Raw genomic sequence first — 26,603 nt, 5'->3', positions numbered from 1 at the left:
TAAGTAGGTACACTTAATCTACAATAAAATAAAAAACGATATATTTTGTAAATAATTTCGTATATTTTGGTATTTGATAAAACATAATAATATCCAAAATGTGATTAATTATGTAAAAGAGTAATAAAAAATAAAATAGTAACATCAAAAAAACGAAATACAAAAGTTAATCTTAATATCTAATAACAAAAACATATCACATACTCGTACCTACTCGTAGGTATTAATTATGAGGTCGATTATTTATTCAAAGAAATGTTAACATTATATTAATAAAAACAATATAATATTATTTTGTTCTAGGGTTGCAGCAGAAACTCTTGTACCCTCTTATTGAAATCTTCTGCGTATTTCAAATGTATAGTGTGTTTGCCTTCTGGGTATAGATGGATCCTGAAAAACAGAATTTAATATATTTCCTGCTGTGGTCTGTGCCTTATAGATTGCCATAAAGTGCATTGACCTATCGGTGGTTCAAGCAGGTGTTAACAACCTTTTGGAAACTTCATAATAATCATTAATTTTGAAAATGTAATCATTAATTTCCTGCCAATCTATGTGGCACAGACTATAGTAGACGCCCGTGATAGCCCAGTGGATATGACCTCTGCCCTTCGATTCAGAGGGAGAAGGTTCGAATCCGGTCCGGAGCATGCACCTCCAACTTCTCAGATATGTGCATTTTAAGAAACTACTTTAATTATTACGCTATTGGCTTGGCACCGGCTTCAACACGATCAGAAAGTAGCACATACGTTATTTTTCGCTTTTTAGTTTAGTCGAATTTTGTGATTTCCAAGTCAGTTGGATATTTTTCATTATGTCTGTTTTTTCAATAACGACATAAATTAACACGTCACGGACTCAGCACCGACCTCGAACTAATCAAAAGTTACAACTGCAGGTCTATAAATTGCATTATGCACAGCTTGTTTAAAATTGTGTGCATAATTCTGTTGTTTCTCGAGTCAGATTCAAATCAAAAGTCGAGAAAATATATGTTTCACTAGTAGACGCTTCGCGAATTCACCCGCGTAGTTTCCGTTCTCGTGAGATTACGTTGATAAAGCCTATGACACTCACAAATAATGTAGATTTCTAGTAGTAAAGGAATTTTCAAAAGCAGATCCAGATAGATCCAGATATTACTCCTACTACACCACAAACTTTACCTCTACGTATAATATACCTATTATTAGCTGACGCCGCGTGGTTTCACCCGCGTGGGTCCCGTTTCCGTAGGAATACGGGGATATACCCTTTCTCGATAAGTGGGCTATCTAACACTAAAATAATTTTTCAAATCGGCCCAGTACTTCCTGAGATATACGCGTTCAACCAAACAAACAAACGAACTCTTCAGCTTTATAATATTAGTATAGATTACTAAGTATCAGTGGTAAAGGATGGAATTTAGACGAAGGTAAGCCGTCCCAAAGAAAAGGAAATTCATTCAGTGTGATACTAACTCCGGAGAAACAGTACAACAATGAGTATGCATTTGTTATTTTAAAGATAACCCGGCGGGAATTGGCGCATGAACTCTTCGCTGCTGCTAAATATAGACTAAGAGTAGGTACCTATATGTTAAAAGAAAAATGTACTATTAACGATAACGATTAACCAAAAAAATATTTCTCATAAAAAAATATTCTCTTGACAAACTTGAAGGTCTATATTTATGTTTGTTAATATGAAATCTATCTCATTTTTGGGATTTTACTCGTATTTCCTTTTAAGTTTTCTAATACCTACCCTACATAAAAATATTTTTATATAAAATTTTCAGTTTTATTTACCTCGATCCCTCTATATGAGTGTGTAAATGCGACACATGCACGCGGTCCACCATCGGATCCTTCTCGCCATACAGTATGAAGGTGGGACACTTGATGTTCTTCAGTCTGTCAGCACAGAGGTTGCCCTTGTTGGCCTGGTATATAGCCTCCATGGCGTCCACCCAGCCCGCCCAGTACTTCGCGAACCTTTCTTTGCCGTATATCTCGATCATTGGTTCCGACATCCTTTTGGACCATTTATTGACGTCTTTAATACCTGAAATTTTTTACAAGATCTTTGCAAGTCCCATAATAGGGATGATGACAGTTTATTTAAATTGTATATAAATTAAGAGATTGCTAATAGTAAAGGCAATTTTGTAAAAGGAACAGGGTATCTGCGATCATTACTTTCGGAGCTACAGGGATTTAAAGGGTCAGATTTGCGGCGCTGCCGCGGAACCCTGAAAAACGCCCCTTTAATTGATCTTTAGATTTGTATGTGCGTTCAAACAAAATTACTAATATCTTTCTTATTTGTGCGTTTATGTTTATAGTTCACATATTAAAAAATGTCACATTTAATGTAAGGAAGCTAAAACTGTAAGAATTTTCATCTAATTACGATAAAAGATTTTTAATAGATTTTGAAATTTTATAATCTAATTTATATTGCAAATATCCAGGCAATCTTTGCTTTTTATGTATAAATTAGTTAACATTGAACTTATTTACCCGAATGTATCATAAAAATCAATATATTCAAACCTAGTCATCATCCACATTGAATGACTTAAGACTTTATTTTTCAATTACAAGTTGACTGCGATCTCACCTTATATTAATTGACAATGTAGTCTTAGCCCCCATTCGCACGAGAGTTTTTTAACGGACGTTAAGAAAACGTACAAATACATGCATTCAATGTATTGCATTGTTGCATTTTCAATTTTGGGCGTTGGAAATAGACCTTCACTTAACTTCATAGTATATTTCAACGGTTTTTGTGCGAATAAGGGCTTAGGGTCATAATAGGGAATTCGGAATTGGATCGGATATCAACTCGAAAAAGGAGCGGCATCCTATTATTATATATAGTAACTCCAGCCGTCCAGTATTCTTTGTATCAAACTCCTTAGCGATCGGCAACATAACTTATTTTTTTGGCATCGGCACAATCTTCCTAAAATATCCTCCAGGCGATACGTAAGCGCGACTTCGCCTAGCCATAGCAGAGTCAAAAACTGGCTGATTGACGGCGAAGTTGATTACAAACTCTTTGTGCTATCACATTAAGGTGAGAGTACACCTAGGGCTCAAACCCAGGACCTAGTAATCTAGATAGGCAAACCAATGGACCATAGAAACAACAGAAATAAACATACTTTTGTATGTTTCCAGCTCAGATGGCAGTATGAATGAGTTGGCTCCCCATACCACCAGTTTGTTGATGGCGTCTGGGTATTTGGCGGCCAGGAATAGACTTGTTATGCCTCCGTCACTGAAACCCATGAGCGAGAACTTCGGTATTTGTAATGCCTTAAAAACAAACATCAGATAAATGATATTTAAATAATTGTAATCTTTACGAGTATAATCTTTTTCAAGACTTTAAACATGTGAAATAAAGGTCATTATAACTTATCAACATAATTTTTTAGATAATAATTATAATTAGGCTCTGCCTTGAGAAGCCAAGTGTTATTTTCAAGGAATTCCTTAACCCTACGTCCTTTGGTCACAAGTTCAGGACTCTGTTCCGAGTTTTTCTCTGCCATGTGATGGACCTGGCACCCGCATGGTGAATCCATGGATTGCTAAGATTTCATATCTATAGTATACACTCCAAATTATATGTGAAGCTAGCGAAAAGGTAGTTAGAGCCTTTTTGAGCTCTAGCTACCTTTCAGTAGCTAGAGCTCAAAAAGGATTGACTGCAAATAAAACAAATTAACTTTGTCAAAGCAGGTTCAATAACAAAATCATCTAGTAAGCCTTACTCAATCCTAGGTTCTGCACCTGATTGGACTTTATTAATGGATACGTATGAGAAACGTTATAAAATCCCGTAGAAGTAGGTACGAGAGGATTACCAGCAAAATCTCTCTATAACTTGCTTAAAGACCTTGGCCTCTCTAGAAGTGCAGCTAGTGCTATATTAGACCGAGTATCTGAAGCTGCTCTAATAGGATCTTAGAAAATTTGGATAAGTAGGGAGAACAACAACAAGGGGAGTGTTGATCGATTGTCATGGAATTCCTTTACCCTTCATCCAGTAATCACAAGTCCTGGACTTTGCTTGGTGTTTTTCTCTCTACCATGCGATGGACCTGGCACCTGCACAGTGAATCCATGGAATGCTAAGATATTCGTCTCTCATTGTTGCTACTATCACACTAAAATACTATGGGCTGAAAGAATTATATAAAGAATTCAAAGTTAAAAATTTTAAACCTTCATTAACTCATAAGCCAAGTCTGCATCTTTCTCCAAAAAATCCAACGGAAACGTCTTCTCTGGAGGGTAGCTTTTCCCATAGCCTGGAGGGTCCCACACCACTAAGCTGAACTTGTCCTGGTCGAAGCCCTGTATCTGATGGCTGAACTCTGTCCAGATTGTGCCCAGGGCTCCCGGTGCACATAAAACATTATGCTTTCCGTTGCCTACTTTCACATAGTTGATTTCATATTGGCCAACTTTTACTTTGTTTTCCTGTAATTTGTTACAAAAATTACATTAAAACTGTGTAAGATCTCAGTTGAATTACATGAAAGAGAGATCTAACATTCAATTATAAAACAAAAACCTTGAAATAAGAATGAATACAACTAGAAATGTGAGAACTAGAAATATGTAAACAAATGTGAAGAAGAAATGTATAGGTACAAAAAGTTTAGGTACAAAATTCTTTATTTTTCCATGCACATTGTAAATTTATACATAATAGCAATTTTGGATGTTGGATCATCAATTTTGAAAATAAGGAGGAACCTACCTGTTTTTATTACTATTCCTCCTTATTTTTAAACATTTAAATCCATAAAAAAAGAGATAAATTTGAGAGAGGTATTCTAGAAACTGTGAGAGACTGATTTTTAAAGAAATGAGTCACAATTATCTCTTTATCAAACAAAAAGTATACTTATCTACTTTATTATACTAATTATACAACCGGTATGGACTTTGATAATTTTAGTAAGTATAAAAAATTTAAATTTTTGATATTCAAAAGTATAATATACAAGATATTGAATACTTTTCAGAACAATATTTCAATTGCCTTCTGCATCCGAAACATTAGTATTATTTACATTAACAGCAGTATTTAACCGGATATAATACTAATAAGACGATGGAATTTTTTGTAAACTTCTTAAGAAAAACTTACCTTTGGCAGAGACTTTGTAGAATATAATACACTAGATATTCGTACACTTAATAGTGGAGTAATAATTTTTCTTAATAATACCATTTTACCTTGGTTTTGTAATTGTAATGGTGTACTTTATAATGAAGAGTAACGTTTTTATATATATAGGTAATATTTCTAAAAATCACAATTCACAAACGTCAAAAGAAAAGCTTGTTTTGTTTATTTTATTCACAGATTGTGCTATTTTATCACTTAATTTGACATTGACAGATATTAAAACAGTGTGACCATCTTAAATTTACCGATTCTGCCACAATTTATTATAAAACCTACCAAATCCTGCCACTAATTAGAGTTAAAAATTTCAAAAAACTGACAGTATATATTGGTGTATTGCAATCTTAGACCATTATTAATGGTCTAAGATTGCAATGAAATATATTTTCAACCATAGAAGTAAAAAAGTACAATTGCGTACTTATTATTATATTTTTATTTGAATCTTACTGAAAATATATTTTGAAATAAATATTTTTTCAGTAGGATTCTCCTTGTACCGACTCGTAAATGTAATGTTTAGACATGAATTTTTTTCAATGTCCTTCTTACCTGATATCACTAATTAAATTATAATTCATCTTAGTCTCTATTTTTGTGTTGGTGTATGTAAGTTTTATTTTTGTTTTTAGCGTGTCCTAGCATAGTGAACGAAAGCGCCACAGTACGGGCAATTTCGTTATTTTCATTTAAACACAAAATTACTGAACCGATTTTTATGAAAATTTAATGGGACAAATCTGGAAGTAGACTATTTCAAACAAAAAAAGAATTTTCAAAATTGGTTAGGAAATTAGGAAGTTATGAAGTAACAAAACCATACGCGTTGAATTGAGAACCTCCTCCTTTTTTTGAAGTCAGTTAATAAAACAATGGTTTTCATACATAATAATTAATATGTACCTTTAATAAAGATAATTATGATACTGGTCTTCTTATAGAGACATGGCTTGGTATCCTATATACTTATACTTAAGTGTATTTTTGAAGGAATACTTGGAGAAGGAAAATACCATGGTAAATAGTGATAAAAATGTTATCATAATAAATAGAAACATGAAAATTAAATTTCTGGTAATTAAATAAAATAATTATAATATTTTAATTATTTATGTAAAATAAATAATTGAAATTTTGTAATTGTTTAAACTGACTGTAGAGTAATTAAAGTTACATAAGCCAGCACTTATCTTTTTCAAAATTTGGTACATAAAATATAATTTTTACTACTGAACTAACTGAAAGTAATTCTCATCGCCAGGTTTTTCTTTCATTTTCTTACCTAAATTTTTTAATCAAAAAATTTTTGTCATAATATCAACAGATATAATGATATAATAATTTTCACCTGCTTTGCCTTAAAGTAACAACAATAAATAGATATATATTATAGTCTATTTGACTCTGTGTTTGTCAACAGTTCGTGATTGGAAGAAGTCTCCGTCGGCCATGGTGGCTTGTCGATTGATCTCCCGGTGACGGTCACGGGAGACAACCTCTTCTAAAACCTCGCCGTCGCCTTTTATTAACCTGGAACAAATACACCACTGAGGAGCGGCCAAGAAACTTACCACCACAAATTTTATCCACATGGTCATGTTATAGTAGTAAAACTTTCTTGGGGACTAAGCTTATTAATGTGTTACGAAAAATGTAATCGAAAGAACATACAAGGCGTAATCTGTAGAAAAACTGCTAAACTACAACACAACACAAATAAACTCAGCAGCAAATCTGTTTAATCTTTTAGCAGCATAATTGACCCGAGAATCACAAGATATGGTTATGTTTATTCCTGTACCTGGGTCACAAGGCCTGATCTGCTCTGTGTTTTTGTTTGTCATATTGGACCTGGCACCTGCACAGTGAATCCAAGGAAAGCTACAATATTTGTCTTTTGAATCTTCAAAAAATTAATTCAAGAACTACATTAGAAAGATAGAATAACCTGTATCTGCCAGTCTCTTCATCATGAACCTTCCTGACTACACTTTGTCGCTTCTCCCATTCCTCCTTGGTCATTGGTGCCATGGCTTTGGATCTCTCCATCAATTCTGAAAAACACCATAAAACTGATCAAAATTAAACTGCAAATCTTAATATATAAATGCAAAGGCTCATTTATCACGAAATCTCAATCTCATGAAATTTGGCAGGGAGGTAGTTTATAGTTAGTAGGTATCCACTAAGAACAGATTTAGCCATAGGGCTGGATTAAAGAGGTCTAAGGGCGGACAAAGTCGCGGGCATCTGTTTTAGTTTTTAATATTTATAAACGTTTACTTAACCGCTACTAGACACCACTGTAACTCTACACTCTATTATATACTACGAACTGTGCGACTTTATATATGAATGAAAATCCATGGAAACTATGGATTGGAATGCTAAAATACTTGGTGGGTCATTATAAACATGGCCTTATGGTTATTGCCACGGACAAAACCTACCACCAGACAATTAAATTGATATCTAAGGTTTCTGTATTATTTAGGTATTCAAATTGGAAGTGCCTGAAGTAAGTCTACTTAGATCAATGAATTTATTTAGAAATGGAAGTCATTTTCTGAGTTTAGTTCTTACTATTAGATTCTATAATGCTTTTGGACTAAGTTGTGCTGGATTTAGTAAGAGTAATGTTCGCCATACCTAATGGAATATCTGTGGAAGCTACACTGGTATCCGCATCACAACTCTCGCTTCTACTGTCGCGTTTCTGCTTCTTGAGTTTTCTCTTCTCTTCTTTTAGCTTCTTCTTCAAAGCTTTCTCGGTTTTCTTCTGTTCCTTTTTCAATTTTTTCTTTAGCTTGCGTAGTTTCTTTTTCTCCCGGCTTGAATCTGAGCTGCTAGAACTCGAGCTATCCGAGCGATGTCGTTTCTTAGATTTTTCCTTTCCCATATCTAAATTGTCCTTTGCATTCGCTCAGAAAATATGTTAGTAGAGTCCATATAGGATTCAGATATATTTTATAGTTTATTATTAATATAAATTATAGATATCAAGGATACCATTCAATCGAAGGCCGAAAGAAAAATCAAAACAGAAGTGATGTGAAGTGGATTAAAATAAAATTATAGATATCGATATGTCAAAACAACATAATATTATCCTCTTTACATTCTCGTGCGAATCGTGCGCGAATCCGTAAATGTAAAAACACTGTATAACATGAAAAAATTATGTGACATATTATTTGCACCATGATCGCGCTGTTTCGCGCTTTTATCTCCTGATGATTGTCATTTTTTGCTTCGCAGTTCGCAACAAAGGGTATGTGCAATAAAGTGTAAAATTTGCAAATTCCGCAAATTCCGAAATCCGAATGTAAAGTGATTATAAGTGAGTAAGATTTACACTTTGCCGTTGCGTGGTTGTTGCGAAATATAATATCGTTTTTAAATTGTATTTCTGTATATATATTTAAAACATTTATTTTTTTGAGATTTACTTACTTATTACCTTAAACCAGAGATTTAAACGTATAATATAAACTTGCCAACACAAATGTCTATTTGCTTCGGATATTTTTTAATTTGCTAGTATAAATTGCTTGTATATTTGTAATTTGTATACTTATATTAATTCTTATATTAATAGGATCTACGAATCGATATGGTTCTCATCGTTTTTTTCATTTGCTCATCCCTAAGAAACACCATAGAGTATAAATGAAAATAAATGTCTGTCATGTCATGACAATGTTTGTCAATGTCAATGTCAAATCAAACGCCTAAAAATGGAAAAGAAAAACGTGTCTTGACGAAAAAAAATAGAAAAATCTTGGAAAAATCGTAGACAGACGCGAAGAATTGATTAGAAATTGATTTGAAGATTGATATCAAATTACAATGTCATAAAACAATAAAATAACCATAGATTTAAGAGTCAGTACGGAATAACGATGAAATAAAACAAAAATTAAAAAAGTTTTATCAAAATTGGTTGGTTTATTTTTGATTAGTTCAATAGAGGCACTTTCAAGAATTAAAAAAATAGTGTGTTTTAGACACACACGACCTCTTTGCACATGACTGGAGTACTTATTACATATTAAGCTCTCCCTCTCAAATCTCAACGTCCGTTCGCCTCGTCCGATTACACTTTTCGTAACACATTCACCAGCTTACTCCCCAAGTTAAGAGGGCGTAAAGAATTTTTACTTAAATAATTTAAAGTTAGCTGGTGTTCTCCTTACCTACTTTATTTACGAGATAATGTTCCACGCAATTTGTAGGACATTGTGTCTGTTAAGTTATCTATTAACTAAGCAACAGTAAAAATAAACAACTTTTGGTATTAAAAGTTGTTGCTATCTCGTTCCGAGTCAGACACTCAGAATTTTTATTACTTAGTAACCCAGGTAGCTACCAGAATCAAGAATTTACATAAATAAAAAAATTGAGCGTCTCATCAAGATTGAAGTACTCACGGAAAATTAACTTGATAGTACCTAATCAATTTTTTATTTATTTTTTTATTATGACGGACTGACGGATATAATAAAACTGACGGATATAATAAAAAGGATCCGATCCTTAAAGTGGAAATGGGCTGGAAAGAAAAAGAGGTCGTCAGAAAAGGAGATGGAGAGACGTCTTCTCACAAACGAGTGGCACGGCCTGGATGCGTACAGCCCGAAACAGGAAAATATGGAAAGATTTGGGGGAGGCCTACGCCGCACAGGCGACTTGTATCTAGTGTATTATTTCTTTTTTATTAATGTTAGATTGTAAGTTAAAATTGTAAATGGATACTAGAATAAAGGCTTTTTTATTTATTTATTTATTTATTTAATCAATTGTAAAAATGATCCACGAATCCTGGGCTGATTGTAACTTAGGACTACGAATCATTTCATTTCGCGTCAAATCAACATCTTATTTAATCCAACTCTTAAAAGCCTTAGGTTTTAAAGGTTAGGTCATACATCGAGACATAGGTCTAGGTATACTGTAAATGATATATTGTAAATGACTACGAATATGAAATTTTATTTCATTTCGCGCCAAATTAACATCTTATTTAATCCAACTTTTAAAAGCCTTAAGTTTTAAAGGTTAGGTCATACATCGAGGCATAGGTCTAGGTATATATTGTAATATGTACGCATAGTATAGGTATTAGCTACCTATTCGCAATTTCGCATTGAGCGACGGCCTGTGACACGATATGGGACTCCCGATGAATAATTGAGGGAGGGAACGCGCGTGCGCGGTACGAAGCAGACGTATCAGGCATTTCGATGCCCCACCGTTCATCCCGAACAAATATCTGTTAAACGTACACGTGAAAAATTAAAAATTGCCAAATCGTAGTTAATGTTGACGGATTTTATGACCGTTTTATTATGATCGTGTTATAATACGAGTGCCAATATATAGTGCGTGTACAATGCAGGCAGGGGGCCCGGATAGTGCCGCGGTGTCGGAGGCCCCCAGTAGTGGCAGTGAGGAGTCGGACTGCGAGCAGGGGCCTGAAGCCGATGCAGACGCGGCTCTGACCGAGGAGTGGGCGAGAGAGTTGCTGAGTGGATCGGGCGTGGTCGCACCTCAAGAGGTTTACCTCACCAATTCTTATATTATGTTCCAGACAAGGCAGATTTTCCAGACAATTTGCGATTTCTGTTCATACAAAAATCCAATCACAGAAAGAACAAAAAACTTTAATCAAACCTGTCCATTTTTCGAGTGTTAGCGAGACTGACGAACATTCAACATTTAAACGAACTAGATTGTTAGTATATTATTTATTTAAAGGAATGACGAATGTAAAGTTTTTTTGTCAATATACGAGTACCTATATATGTAATACAATATTATATTTTAAATTTATTACAATGTTGTGGGATAGGTATTACATTCATACATAAATTATATTCTTTCGCAGGTATATCAATTCGCAAATAAGATGACCTAAATTCATAGACGTGCACTAGTTCTTAAACAGGGCAGGTGAAAAATATAAGTAGGCCGTTTTGCAGTAAAAATCTTTTGTGGAGCATGCGTCAAAGAAATATCTTTTGTGGATCAGATGTGCGATCAGCTTTAATCGGCAATATTTGAATCTTATTTTGGAACGAAGTTTTTTTATTTACTACTAGCTGAAGCCGCGCGGTTACACCCGCGTGGTTCCCGTTCCCATAGGAATAAGAGGATAATATATAGCCTATAGCCTTCCTCGATAAATGGGCTATCTAACACTGAAAGAATTTCTCAAATCACTCCAGTAGATCCTGAGATTAGCGCGAACAAACAAACTATTTTGCTTTATAATATTAGTATAAATATTATGGTAATTATTTTTCCAATCACAACCCCAAAAGTACCTACTAAGTAGTTAAAGCTAAGTCTACACAATCGTAGTAAAAGGAAATAATTTGAAACAAGCTCATCTTAGGTAGGCATTTTAATAAAAATATGGAATAGCGTAATGTCAGCCACTGACGATCAAGTGTGTTGGTCGCGATATACATGACATCATCACAAACACACAGATCAGTTTTATCGGCTGTCAAGCTCGCTGCAGCCATGTGAGTGGCTAACATTAAAGCAAAATTTGTGATATGAATACGAAATCAATTATGACTGGGGATTGAACCTAATTACAATCTAATTAGTTATTGATTTTACACATGATGTGGTATCTATATACCGCAAACCGTAAATACAAGTATAATTAATTATCCACTAAAGTTACTAAATAGGCCTGGTGAAATTATTAGTGCCAGTGTCGACGATTTGGCGTGCTTCTTTAGATTGTGTCCTGTCTATTTTAATTTAAGATTCCATCTAATCTAAGTTGTAAAATGCGACGCCTAGATTAATATAAGTCCATGTCACATTTCTAGATTCGCGTGGAATCCCGGGCAGGAGTTGCAGGGGCTCTTAGCCGGGTCCTCGCAGTCACCGTTCGATATGAAAGCGCCGGGGAGTTCCGCGCGCTACCACTGGTAGTGAAGTTACCGCCGCGCGATCCTTTTGGGAGGCTGTTCGTAGCGGAGGCTCAGTTCGACACCAGGGAGATACTGTTCTATACAGAGCTGGCGCCCGCGCTCAACAGGCTGGCTGAAGAGGCGCTCGGCCCTGGACAAGGGTTGCCTATTCCGAGATGCGTGAAAGCTAGACTACCAGGTTACTAGAACATTTTCATATTTTTTTTTACACTGTTAGATTTTGAAAAGTGAAACCCAGTCTTCATACAAACTCGGGCCCAAAAATTATTCATACGATACAGAGCTGAAAATTGGCTATAAATTAGAACATATATAGAGACCTCACCAAGCCAATTTTCATAAAAATCTACATTGGCCGAATCAGCAAAATTACTTGTTTTCAAAGACAACTGATATTCAATGGCAATCAGTGAAATACGCAGTTGTAAAATTAGATCATTATGAAAATAATGTAATCAGCTCATTCTCTCTGTTGGCAAATGTTATTTCGTTTGAAATTCTAATGGAGTATTCTAGTAAAAAATATAAGATTTTTAGTACATTTATAATTTCTGTATCGTTCTTAAAGTTTTCAAAAAGCGGGCCGAATTTCGGACTTCTCCTTTCTAAGTAAAAAATATTTGAACTATTTATATTATCTACCTATTTATTTTAGAACCTCTCGGTCTAGTTTAACATAAAACAAACGAGTCTTTTACTTTTTCAATTATACCTTCTCAAAGTTGCAAAATAATTACATTATGAACTTAGGGCCCAATGAGGAGCTTGAATCGCTTGTAAATATCAACGTTACAAAATATCCTCAACGCAAAAGTATGTAACACCTAAATGTGTGACTAAAATACAAATATTTAATGTATCAGCACTTGATACAAAATATTTATTTTCGTCCACATTGTATTCGTCATGCTTTGCGTGAGTCTTAAGAATAGTAGGTGTAGGTAATTATTTTTGGTGGCAATGGTTAATACACGTATTGTGAATTCAAATCAAACTTAGCACGATTTGTGTTCTTACCACAAAGGGCATAGGATACTTTTTTCCACGACGAAGTCGCGTGCGTTCGCAGGCGTTCGCTTATAGTTGATACAGTAATAAGGTTAATTGACACAAACAGTCGAAACTAAGATTAATTGCTCTGAGTAATTTAAATTGTACTGATTAGTCCATATGCATTCTTTGTCTTTTTGTAGCTAGGTATCTGTCATTTTCGTTAGTCATCTGGTTGCTACGCATTCAATAAAATACTAGCGGACGCCCACGACTTCGTCTGCTTGGAAATCGATGTAAACTTTCAACCCCAATTTCATCCCCTTTTTCTTTTTAAATGATGCTAAATTGTATTTTATTTATATACTTATTTATTCAGTAATTTCAGCGTGATACCCGGTCAGCAAAACCACACAGACAGACAAAAAAAATGGCTTCAATATCTCTCCAATAAAAATTCTCAATGTACCTACCTGGACCTGTTAAAATTTTATTTTATGTATAGAACATAGATTATGATCTCTATTCTTACATACTATTTGCATATGTTATACATACTATAACAGCCTATTTGCACTCATTCCCCTCAAAATCTTAATTAACCCAATTACACCTGCATAACACTGCTCACAGCTCTCAAAGTTATAGAAAAGTAACTTTCAAGTCAATTTTATCGTTAAAATATTGAGAAATGAAAAAAAACTTTGCCTTATTTCCAGACGAAATTGGCGGAGACAGCGAACTCGTGTTAGAAGATGTGACGGCTGTTGGGTATGAATCGGCAGACTTTGCCGAGGGCCTCACGGTGGAACGCGCAAGGGCTGCGCTGTACGCTGCCGCGAGGCTCCACGCCCTCTCCCTCGCCCTGCGGGACAGAGAGGGCCCACTCGACGAGAGATTCGACTTCCTCTTCCCTTGCGAAAGAGCAGCAGCCGGCTACCTCCGTTTAGTAAGACGGGGATTACCACAACTCGAAGCTTTTCTCCGTGGCCGCACTGACTGTATCGAAGAAGCTGCGGCGGTGTCGGCACTCAGCGCGCGGGCGCCTTCACTCCTAGGCACGTTACTCCGACCGGCCGAGCCCGCGCCACTCGCGCATGCCGACTTTTGGAGTGGCAACCTTCTGTTCAAAGAAACAGACGGAGAAACCGAATGCATTGCGCTAGATTGGCAAATGGTATCTCTAGGAAGACCTATGGACGACGTCGCGCTGTTGCTCCTCTCTTCACTCACACCGGAAATGAGGAGAGCCGCTGGTGAATCTCTAATAGAAGACTACGGGAATCGCTTGGAAGCGGAGTGTGCCAGATTGGGAACGGCGTCGTCCGGAGTGATAGTCAGACGAGGGTTGAAACCTGATTGGCCGCGAGCGGCGCTTCGGGCTCTCTTGTTATGCGCGGGGAGCGTTGATGTCGCTCTGGGGGAGCCTCGCGCGGAGAGTAGGTTACTGGAAGCTGTACGCGATTTGCACGCACAAAACATTCTCGCCCTAAAACCTGACTCTGACGCGTGAACATTAATTACAGTGCCAAGATTACAGTAGGGGAGCCCGGGATGCTAAATTTGCAGTTACTACAGCGTTATTGGAATCGATTAGATTTGGTAGATTAGATGATGGAGAGAATAAATGGTTATATACTTTTGTCGCTTTCAGCGGTGGGGAAAAAAACTACAGAATTTAAAGACAATTTTTATTACTAAGGCTTACTGAAATCATCAGAAAACATGAGCGATTATTTAGGAGATTATTTCATTTAAATAACAGAAATGTATGGGTTTTATTTTGTAACTTTGAAAGTCTCCCATTCCATTACGTTACGCTCAAATTGCCAGATTTTCGAAATGCACACCTTTTAGTTATCAACTCACCTACCTACCTTTAATCTGACGTAATCTGATTTTTTGGTTGCCCTAAACGCACCCACCAATATTAAGGGCTCATACTTGGTGGAGGTACTGACAACGTGCATGGTATTATTGTTATGTTCGTTTGACGCGCTCGAGTAACTGCAAAAATCCTCCCTTCGGCTCCCCTACTATTACGTTAGTATTCAAAGTTAACCGATCATCGATTAATGTGTCCATGTCATAGCGTATACATTTGTTTCGATTGAAGCACAAAATCACATTTGTGTGCGCGTTAGTTATGTATGATTATTTGTATTATTTTATGTAGTGACTTTGAATATTTTATTGGAGACGCTCGTGGCTCCAGAGGTGCGCAGCGATGCCTAAATAAAGACTGAATTTACGTAATTAAATCATGTGTGTGACCTACATGAGTGTGGTATTTAATTATTGTAGGTGAATGTTGCTCATCGTATCAAAAAATGCAAAAAATTCGTTTCGGTCTATTGACTATTATTTGAATAAAAATAAATTATTATTGGTACTCATGGCTGCTGTTTTATTTACCACTTCGTTGTTTTTAATTTGTATTGATACTTTACCTACCTATACCTACATTATAATATCAGACACCCGCGATTTCGTCTGCGTTAAAATTGATGTACACTTTCAACCTATATAAGCGATTTTTTAATGTTAACCAAAACCAATCGTTTAAACACGATTTTTAAAAACATTATTTGAAAATGCCAGATTTTTAATTTCAGAAAAAACCCTTCACGGGTATCTATTACCGTATAAACATAATTTGAAAAATATTTTCACATAGAAATTAAACCTCATAGCGGTGAAATTTTCCAAGTTCTTTTTTAAGTTAAACCGACCGTTTGTAGACCGTTTTTCACAAATATAACTTGAAAAATGGCAGATTTTTGTTTTTAACAAAGTTCAACCTCTTTCTATTAATTAGGAATTCTTGAATCACATCGTTTATCGGTTATCGTATTTTACCATGAATTATAGACTTTTTTTAACTAACTCTAAAAAGAGATAGACAGACAGACAAACAGACGAAAAATAAAAAATATATATTTTTGGTTTCAGTATTGATCAAAATAAAATATTCAACAAAAATTTTCACAATAGGTAGGTATATAGATATAAAAATCTGAATGCTAAATTTTAAAAAATTGTCTGTAGAAAACTTACTCATGGTTTTACTTACCCAGAAAATGTAAACATGAAAATGTGGATCAACAGCAAATAGTGATATTGTGATAACTTTTATCAAAAGCTGCTAGCTGCTAGCTTTCGACGTTTGTCTGTATTGTGAATCGAGATTGTCCCACCGACGGTTTCAATAGTAATGTGAGATACTTAATTTAAGTATAGCTGCCCCCCTTCCCCCTCCCCCGATACAATCCTGGCTACGCCTATGCTTCTCCTCCTGGCTCCTACCTCCCAATCGGTTCAGCGCTACTTAACAAAAGAAAAGGTACAGATAGATAGATTGTAATAAACACGCTTAATAGTTATTTAGGCTAAATTAAATAAAAAATAATAACACATTCCTATGTATCTTGTTTTCAATTTCATTTCATTTATCTTGTCTTTGCACGGTGCACTCATCTTCAGTAAAAAAAAAGTAGACAATATTCTTTGGACAAATCACTTGTCAACCATCGTCAACTTTACAACTTGTCATTTGTCAATAATACTTTTGCCTTTTCCCTACGGGAAAGAATAAAGAAAAAAAAATTGTCTTTTGTCAAATGTCAATGTCACTCAACTCAATTGTCAAATTGGAAATTGTACTTCGGTTCAGTGCAGTGAATTAATTTTATTGGAAATGATAGATTTGTAGTCCTAAATTAGTTTTGCAAATTAATTCCGGTGCAGCTATGGCTCACGTCAGTCAAGTGGTGCTCGACATCGACGATGAGGACCCGGCGGAAGGTCCTAGTCGAAGTAATCCAAGTAATCCTCTTCATAGGATGGACTCGGCTTCTCGGCCAATTCCAATAAATAGGACCAATCTAGGCCTTGGGGATCGGCTTAATAACGTGTTTAGAGAAATCCGGCCGCTCGTCGAACATGCTCGGATGGTGAGAGTTCTTAAATGTTATTATATTTTGTTGCGTGACGCAACACTTGCTTACTCTATTTTCAAGATTATTGTTTAATGCTGTGATATGTTATATTTCATTTAGTATGACATTAATATTAATTAGCAAGGACCTGTCTTCAAATTGAAGGTCAATTATGTTGTATACTCGAAATTTACTTAGATGACTTTTTAACACAACAATAATGGCCGACTATGAATCAAAGACAATCAGTAGGGTTGAGAAGTTAACGGCGGGCATCGGAACGATATCAAGTAGGTATCGTTATAACTGAAATACCTAAACTAAAACATCCGTTACTATACAACGTTATCTTAAAAGGGAACGTATACTAACGTTTGTCGGTTGTGTGCATTTTAAGAAATTAAATATCACGTGTCACAAACGGTGAACGGTGCACGGTTTATGCCTATGGGTACGCGTGGTTAAGAAATGGGGTAATCTTTTTTTATTATTATTATAAATATACTTAAACAATACACATCACTATCTAGCCCCAAAGTAAGCATACAGAGTAGCTTGTGTTATGGGTGCTAAGATAGTTGATATTATAGTATTAATATACAATTATATACTACATATAAATACTTATATACACTCATGTTCATCACACAAATATTTTCCAGTTGTGGGAATCGAACCCACAGCCGTGGATGCAAAAAGCAGGGTCACTACCCACTGCGTCACGCGGCCGTCTCTTTCTTTAATCTTTTGGGGACGTACTAACGTCCAAGATTTGCTTATACTTCAAAAAAGTGTGCACGTATCCACGTACATACTGGGTGTAAGGGACATGATACCGAAAACTGCGTGAAGAGGTTAAATTTAGTTTCCACAACGATATTTTAAATAACAATTACGTGGGAAATGAGAAAATTCAGATTTTGAAAATTTTGAGCACGCAATGTACAGCGAACAATGCGATAACAACGCTCCGCAATCTACTGTGTACGTACGAGTAGGTACGTACGCATCGACAGCAAATCGGCTGGCTACACTTACCTATCTAATACCTATTTTTTATACTTTACAAGTTTTTAACTAGGTACAGGTAATTAACTTACTTCAGGTTGTTTCTCGTTTATTTTCGAATTGATCGTTTATTCGAATTGATTTGATCTAAGCATTTCAAGACTTCTCAGTCAACACACACAAACACACACAATACAAACGACACAATTGTATGAGTATTCGTTACAGAAAATCACTACTAACATAACATAGAACATACACAAAGGTTTTTGAATTTTGGTTTGTTTGTCAACAGACCGCTGAACACGAACTAAAGAAAAAATAGCGTAGCGTCTAGCGAAAGGACCTAAAGTTTCAATATTTTGAAAATACCTATTAACCACGCCACGCAGCTTAGGTTAGAGAGAGATAGCAATTATTTTCCTCGGCACCGGCGGCGGTCGGCAATACAACGTCGCGCAGTTTGTTTGTGACTTTGTATAGATAGATACCTATTAGTCGTGACCTGCCTATTTGACCTCTTGGAAAACAGCTGATCGCGCGCATTTTGCAAATTAAATTTACATTGCTAGTTTTTGTTAAAATCTTGATTTGACGATTTTTATTAAAAATCGTATTGAGATAATGTTATCCATACCAGTGTTTGAATAATGCTACTATTCGTAAGATATCTTTTACGCTATAGAATAACGTGAGCATATGTATTGTATAACATTTTTATTAAAAAACTATTTTTTAAAATAAAATGATTATAAAATATTTCATTTTCCCATCTTTAAACTAACAACATATCAATTATTAAAGAATCATTCATTATCATTTATCGATAAGTTAACGCTCGATGTTATTTACCCATCCTTGCTTTTCATAGACAATCTAGCGTTACGAAATGTCAAATTGCCGTAATCGTAGTTAAGCTGTGCAAATTAATCTCGTTGTGATTTTGTTTTTCAGAAAATAAATGTGAATAAATCGTAAATTCGGTGTAGTTTTTGGTGTAATTCGTACTGTACGCGTATAATAAAGGATTTAGACACTTTGTTCTTTAGAAATAACGTATAACGTAAGTGAAATATGTGATTTTAGTGACAAGACGGGTTTGTTTTGGTGATTAGACTTCTAAGAAAATTTTTGGTATACAACAGTTGTCTGAAGGAGGTTTATTAATAAAGCCTTGTCTTAAACTATATGATAATAAGTACTTAATTTCTCATTAAATACACACAGTCATTAATTATTCGTTAATGATAATAATGTTGATAGTAAAACAGATTAAGCTTCTTTTTTACATATTTTGCTAAAAATATCAGTTTTTTGTTTAATTTGAATATGTTGGGACCTGCAAAGTTGTATACATAGCTATATATATATATAATAGATAGCACAGTGGATATCACCTCTGCCTCTGATTCCGGAGGGTGTGGGTTCGAATCCGGGGTATGCACCTCCACCTTTTCAGTTGTGTGCATTTTAAGAAATTAAATATCACATGTTTCAAATAAACATCATGTGAAGGAAAACATCATGGGGAAACCGGCATACCAAAGAATTTTCTCAATTCTCTGTGTGTGTGAAGTCTGCCAATACGCATTTGGCCAGCGTGGTGGAATGTTGGCCTAACCCCTCTCATTCTGAGAGGAGACTCGATCTCAGCAGAGAGCCAAATATGGGTTGATAATGATGATAATGATGATGTATAACACAAATAAAAAAGTCAAAGTGTAAGAATGCTTATTTTTAAAACAATCTTTTTGCTAAATAAATATTTCAAACCCAAGTTAATGAAACTTATATTTTTAGGGCAACAATGCTAGGTTATCACTGCCAACATGGCTACCCAGGAATCCCCCGGGGACTCATCAAGCTACAGAAGGACTGCAACGGCCACAGAGTTCCATAGCCCACGTAAACCTGGGTCCTGGAAGCCAGACCTATATAGTTAATGAGAGGAGTACACCACTAACTCAGCGGCAGTCCAGCCATGGCTTGAGTAACAGTGTGTCAAATGACTCCAATGTCTCTGAACAGGGACCTGAAAATGCAGAGATTAATGTGTCAGTCAACCCGTCAAATAATAACAATATACATGACAATGCTGATAATGATAGTCAGAGTGATGATGGGACGCAGCAGGTGAGTCTCAATCATAAATAATATACAGTGTAAACTTTATATAACGTCACTAAAGGGACTGTACATTTTATAGCGTTATAAAGTGTGATAAGACAAATATCTTAGCATTCCATGGATTCACCGTGCAGGTGCCGGGTCCATCGCGTGGTAGAGAGAAAAACACCAAGCAAAGTACAGGACTTGTGGCTACTGGATGTAGGGTTAAGGAATTCCTTGACGATCGATCAACACTCCCCTTCTCTGCTCGAACTAGCTAGCTAGAGAACTAGCTGCACTTCTAGAGAGGCCAAGGTCTTTAAGCAAGTTATAGAGAGATTATGCTGGTAATCCTCTCGCACCTACTTCTACGGCGTACAGACTAACTACATAGCCATTTTATGAATATACTACATAGTCATTATATGGAAAGAAGAAAAACGTATGAGTAAACCTTTTTTGTCAGTACACAGTGATTTTCTGTTACTAACCATGTTTACTATTTGAAAGTTTGTGAGCAACTAAGAATATGACAAGATGTTAAGTCCATGACTTCTACTTATTAGTCATAGTCAACAATAGTGTACACATTAAGCAAAAACTTCTTCAGGTATTGCTTGAAGCTGTTTGCTATCTGAAATTACTATTGCAACAGTAATGATTGACTCAACATAACACATGGCAGTAATCTTGTGAGAAGTGTCCTAGTATTTTAATATGTTTATCTTGTCAGCATTCACTAGAGTAATAACAATAATACCTTTTTTTATTCTTTACAAGTTAGCCCTTGACTACAATCTCACCTGATGGTAAGTGATGATGCAGTCTAAGATGGAAACGGGCTAACTTGTTAGGAGGAGGATGAAAATCCACACACCTTTCGGTTTCTACACGGCACCGGTACCGGAACGCTAAATCGCTTGGCGGTACGTCTTTTGCCGGTAGGGTGGTAACTAGCCACGGCCGAAGCCTCCCACCAGCCAGACCTGGACAAATTAGAAAATCTCAATCTGCCCAGCCGGGGATCGAACCCGGCAGGACCTCCGTTTTGTAAATCCGCCGCGCATACCACTGCGCCACGGAGGCCGTCAAATATTAATATCAACAATTATTAATATATACATCATAATATAATGTGTTTTGTTGTAGGTGGTAGACGTGCGAGCAACACTAAACTTGTTACTGCGTTACGCGCCCTTCTACTTCCTACTGTTCATCAAGTACTTGTACGACAGTCGCGAGGGGATCTTCACCTTCATCATACTGTTCTGCACTTTCGCGCACGGGAACAATGTTGTCAAGAGGTTGGTCTCTTTGAATCAGCCGAGAGGCAATTTATCAATTGACAGTGAACTATCTTCAAATAGATAATAATTTATTTATTTTGCTATCATAAACGTGCAATTGCACGTTGTAGAGTCAAAATCTCCGGAGGATCTGGTTTCTGAGAGTATTTTGTCGGACCTGGGTGACATTGTTGCATTAGTTCATCAGCTTTTTGTGGATGATAGCATATATTCATAAATTAGTATCTATTCATGACGAACTTCCGCAAAGTAACGCTTGCTTCTATACATTATCTTCAAATAGACAGGCTCTGGGATAGGAATTCTATCATCATTAATTAATAATAATTGTATATTAATGGACACCTGTGACTTATTCCACTATGTAATTTTTTTTTTATTCTGAACATATAAACATTATAACTGGAAGCATTTCTACTCGTATTGTTGAAAATCATTAAAATTGGTTGTGTAATTTAAAAGATCTAAGTGTACAAACGCAGGAAGTCATTTTGTTTTATGCTATGAGTATGTATTGAGATTGTAACATTTAGCCATGTTTTTACCTACTACTACATAACATTAATTGAAACTTGTTTTTTATGTACTGTATGTTTTTTTGCACACCGCAAGGATGCATGCCTCGTTGGTTGAGAACTCACTGTCTATTTAAACTTATAATATAACTGTAACAGGTCAAATTCTATACATCTATATATATAAAAATTAATCCATATATCCCTTGGTCACACCATCATGCGTGAAGGGCTTGACCGGTTTCACCATTTTATTTTTGATGTGTTTGTTATTGTCAGAAGGTTCTTCTGACAGAAAAAAATTAGGGTTGCGTTAGGGTAGAAGTAGGGTAGAGGTAGTTGAAAGCTTACATCGATTTCCACATGGACGAAGTCGCGGTCATCCGCTAGTCTATTACATGTATTTAAAACTTTTTGGTTACGTGACGACTTCTGTTAGTTAAGTTTAATTTGAACCACACAAAAAAACTTTGCTATAATATTAGGAACGATTGAGAAAATAACTTAAATCCCGTTCAAAATGTTCAAGACTATGTTGTGCCAATCCCATTTGGCAAATATTTTGTGCTGGAGCAACAAAACATACATATGTAACTACAATACCTAAGGATAGGGCAAAGGGGGGCTACAGGAGAACATTGCTTAGCCTTAGAGCATCAAAGTTACCTTAATCCGGCACTGCTAATGTCTATAATCTATTTGGTTTTATATTGCAGGGAAAACGGTAAACAGATGAACCGGAGCATAATGGCGTTGTTCTGTGAAATGGTGTTCGCAACTGTCACCATACTGATAGTGGAGTACCTGTTTGGGCACGGCAAACTGCTGCCCAATGTGGTGATGTTCCCCGGGTACACGGAGCCCATCGACGTGTGGGAGCTGCTGTGGCTGGTCGTACTCACTGACCTGATTGTCAGGATCATCACCGTTGATGTCAAGTTATTCATCACCATGATGCCAGCATTTATATTGCCATTCCAGAAACGAGTGAGTAGTTTTAATGGTTTAAATCATCCTCTCTTATAGAGAATTATGTTTCAAAATGGCGTTATCGAGTTTTCATAATCTTGATCAGTCTATTTCCTTTTTGAGCCTTTCCAATTTGAGTGGGTACTTTTTTTTTTTCGAAATGGCGATATCGTTCTTATTCTCATCTTATTAATTAGTATATAAAATAAAAACTCACGTGATACTTACAACTTTGGAGTATGTCCGACTAGTTTCGAACCTATACGGGGCCCTTAGTCATGAGCTGGTTCTTGCAACGCGGCGCGAGCCAAACTGCTCGTTAAGAGAGGGCTGAGGAATGAGGAGTGAAGGTTCCGTTACACTCTCGAGACGGTTTCTGAACGTCATCTTGATTGGAACCATCTTCTCGTAAGCACACCGAACTAATATTATGCTTGCTCCAAGTTTGTTATTTGCGGCTTGGAATGAAAAAATGGTTTTATGATCATGATCACGATTAAAATTCGGTGGAAGAGTAATTTCTATTGCTTCACGTATCTTACGAGTTACTAAATTCTTAAATATTGTCATCTTATCAGCCGACGGACTTAGCGACGAAGACAGAATCTTCGATTCAGTGCTACCTGCATCTCAATTTCTCGACTCAATCACTATTCTAATGTGTTGGGTACTAATTCCATCATATCATCAAGCTATTTGCCCATCTCAATGCTATTTTTGCTTTACGATGATGATGATTCTTTTCTTATCCTTCTCTTTTCTTTTCATATCCTTAGTTAAGATTCACTTATGTAAAGATACTACGAGCATAGCTTGCTTCAGTGCTTGCTAAGTGACTGAGCTTTTTAGTGATGCCCTGATGGAATGAGATGAGAACATGAGATGGAATCAGAGACATGATCACTAACTATTTAGTGATCATGTCTCTGTACCGTAAAACATGACTTGTAACACCCATTCCACATAGACTTCAAAAATACTATAAAACAAAATATTTTTTTCACAATGAAAAAATATATTTTCAGGGTAAAGTGTACCTGTTCACCGAGGCAATATCCCAACTGTACCGGTCGCTCATCACCATACAGCCGTGGGTGTTCTACCTCATGCAGTCGTACGAGGGCCCGGAGAAGATAGTGGGCATGAGCCTGACGGCCGTGTACGCCATCTCCAAGCTCATCGAGCTGCTGGTGCGGCTGCGACTCTTCAAGAACGCCACCTGGACGCTGCTGCAGAGTGTGGTGAGTTGTTCTGCCTTATGCAGTTGTAGTCCTTTTTTAGTTGTCCAATCTATTCCGACCGTTTGGCTTTAGAACCAGATTTAGATGTAGTGATAAAATGTCTAATCGTGTTTGTATGTATAAGTTGAAGTTTCAACTTATACATACAAACTGTTAAAGAAAGGCTCTTCAGTTTAACACACCATCTATCAACTGTCTACTGTTAAACGCTTGTATATAGTATACACTATTACATCTGAAGCCGTGAAGAGACTGGAGTGGAACTAATTAATGATATAATAAAAACAGTAATAAAACCCAGCATCATTAAGTATAAAAACTGAAAAGAAAAATCAAGCTCAATCCAGAAGTGTGGAGAGCAATTAGGAAACAGTCGTAACTACTATTGTATACAGTGATTTAAGCCTACATTATTACTGTACAAAACTATATCTAAAGTGTTTTCAGATAGCATGGGTATGGTGACAGTCGCCTGTATGACGTTCATAATGCGTACCATTATCGTGAATCGCGGCAAACTTTCAACTAAAAAAAAAAAAAATTTTTTGCCCGCACCATGCTACATGAAACGAACTGTACTGTAGACACAAACATGATAAACACGGATAAAACTCACGTGATATTAGGGCGGAGTATGCCCGACTAGTTTCGAACCCATACGGGGCCCTTAGTCATGAGCTGGTACCTGCATCGCGGCACGATCCAAACTGTAGACAATGTGTTTGAAATGTTGATGATAATTTTCAGAACCTGGGCACAAAGCCCACGGGCGAGCAGCTGGGCTCCGCCGGCGAGGCGTGTCCCATCTGCCACGACGACTACACGACGCCGGTGCGGCTCGGCTGCAGCCACATCTTCTGCGAGCTGTGCATCGCGGCCTGGCTCGACCGCGAGCACACCTGCCCGCTGTGCCGGGCCAAGGTCGCCGACGAGCCCACCTGGCGAGATGGTTCCACTACATTTGATTTTCAACTTTATTAGTGCGATAATACAGTCTACATTCAATTAACGTGATGTTAGTTAACAGTTCTGCGAACTGTGCTATCGCGGTAAAGTGGGAGGATTAACTTTTCTGGCGACATGGTTCCACTACATTTGATTTTCAACTCTATTAGTGTGTTAATACAGTCCACAATAGATTAATGAGATGTTAGTTACCAGTTCTGCGAACTGTACTATCTCGGCAAAAGTTGGAGGATTAACTTTTCTGGCGAGATGGTTCCACTACATTTGATTTTCAACTTATTAGCACGTTAATACAGTCCACAATAAATTAACGTGATGTTAGTTAACAGTTCTGTGAACTGTGCTATCTCGGCAAAAGTGGGAGGATTAACTTTTCTGGCGAGATGGCTCTACTACATTTGATTTTCAACTTTATTAGTGCGTTAATACAGTCTACATTCAATTAACGTGATGTTAGTTAACAGTTCTGCGAACTGTGCTATCTCGGCAAAAGTGGGAGGATTAACTTTTCTGGCGAGATGGTTCCTCTACATTTGATTTTCAACTTTATTAGCACGTTAATACAGTCCACAATCAATTAACGTGATATTAGTTAACAGTTCTGCGTACTGTGCTATCTCTGCAAAAGTGGGAGGATTAACTTTTCTGACGGGATGGTTCCACTACATTTGTTTTTCAATTTAATTAGTGCTGAGATAACGTCCACATTCAGTTAATGCGTTGTAAGTTACCAGCTCTATGAGCGGAGGATGAACCTACTTGGCGGGATGGTTCCACTACATTTGATTTTCAACTTTATTAGTGCTGAGATAACGTCCACATTCAATTAACGTGATGTTAATTACCAGTGCGAGCTTTTTCTATTTTGAGCTAGCTCGGCATACTACTCATTATAGCGGAAAGCTGTAATAAGTAACTCCGCGAACTATTGATCGGCTGAAGCCACATTGCGAGCTGTCTATCGCAACTTGCCTGCTGTGCACTTTGATTGTCAAATTTATTAATGCGTCAATACAGTCCACACTCAATTGTCGTAATGTAAACTGATTATATTTCGGGTTCTTGACCATAATAGTGAATAATGCTCAAACACGGAAATAGCATCAGCCGGCAGCGTTTAGAGTCTAGAGTCACTACTGGTGGCCGTTTTGACTATATTCTGAAGATTAAATACTAAATGTGGCTGTAAAACAGACAGTCCTGGATTAGCCTATAAGCTATTTAAGCAATTGCTTCCTGGGGGGCACTAGAGACAACCAGCAAAAGAAACTATTACACGAAAATTAAAGCAATTACAAAAACTGCGCTTTTAACAACACAAACAGAAAAGGGTTAACCAATTTTAAAAGAATTAACCCTACACCTGTTGGTTACAAGTCCCGGGCTCTGCTTGGATTTT

At 36.5% G+C, this 26,603-nt stretch overlaps 4 protein-coding genes across 4 annotated transcripts; 2 read left to right on the top strand and 2 right to left on the bottom strand.

Annotated features, from left to right (window-relative positions):
• Positions 1–41: 41 nt before the first annotated feature.
• On the bottom strand, positions 42–5,413 carry LOC112050349 (valacyclovir hydrolase). Its single transcript, XM_024088603.2, has 5 exons — positions 5,167–5,413; positions 4,233–4,490; positions 3,164–3,317; positions 1,800–2,055; positions 42–393 (listed from the first exon to the last, which is right to left on the bottom strand). Exons 1-5 carry the CDS (start codon positions 5,248–5,250, stop codon positions 300–302), a joined length of 846 nt encoding a protein of 281 aa, XP_023944371.2. The 5' UTR covers positions 5,251–5,413; the 3' UTR covers positions 42–299.
• A 1,172-nt stretch (positions 5,414–6,585) lies between these two features.
• On the bottom strand, positions 6,586–8,251 carry LOC112050342 (ADP-ribosylation factor-like protein 6-interacting protein 4). The gene is made up of 3 exons (XM_024088594.2): positions 7,858–8,251; positions 7,157–7,262; positions 6,586–6,738 (listed from the first exon to the last, which is right to left on the bottom strand). The coding sequence occupies exons 1-3, from the start codon at positions 8,105–8,107 to the stop codon at positions 6,603–6,605; spliced, it is 492 nt and encodes a 163-aa protein (XP_023944362.2). The 5' UTR covers positions 8,108–8,251; the 3' UTR covers positions 6,586–6,602.
• Positions 8,252–10,344: 2,093 nt separating this feature from the next.
• On the top strand, positions 10,345–15,547 carry LOC112050341 (uncharacterized). Its single transcript, XM_024088593.2, has 3 exons — positions 10,345–10,765; positions 12,057–12,339; positions 13,871–15,547. Exons 1-3 carry the CDS (start codon positions 10,601–10,603, stop codon positions 14,662–14,664), a joined length of 1,242 nt encoding a protein of 413 aa, XP_023944361.2. The 5' UTR covers positions 10,345–10,600; the 3' UTR covers positions 14,665–15,547.
• A 1,231-nt stretch (positions 15,548–16,778) lies between these two features.
• LOC112050346 (RING finger and transmembrane domain-containing protein 2) lies at positions 16,779–26,603 on the top strand. Its single transcript, XM_024088600.2, has 6 exons — positions 16,779–17,104; positions 19,898–20,230; positions 21,356–21,510; positions 22,745–23,015; positions 24,023–24,238; positions 24,986–26,603. The coding sequence occupies exons 1-6, from the start codon at positions 16,901–16,903 to the stop codon at positions 25,217–25,219; spliced, it is 1,413 nt and encodes a 470-aa protein (XP_023944368.1). The 5' UTR covers positions 16,779–16,900; the 3' UTR covers positions 25,220–26,603.

The sequence above is a fragment of the Bicyclus anynana genome, chromosome 10 (genome assembly GCF_947172395.1).
Source record: "Bicyclus anynana chromosome 10, ilBicAnyn1.1, whole genome shotgun sequence".
Classification (NCBI taxonomy): Eukaryota; Metazoa; Arthropoda; class Insecta; order Lepidoptera; family Nymphalidae; genus Bicyclus; species Bicyclus anynana.
Note: the sequence above shows the minus strand (reverse complement) of the source record. Positions and strands in the feature narration are given on the sequence as shown.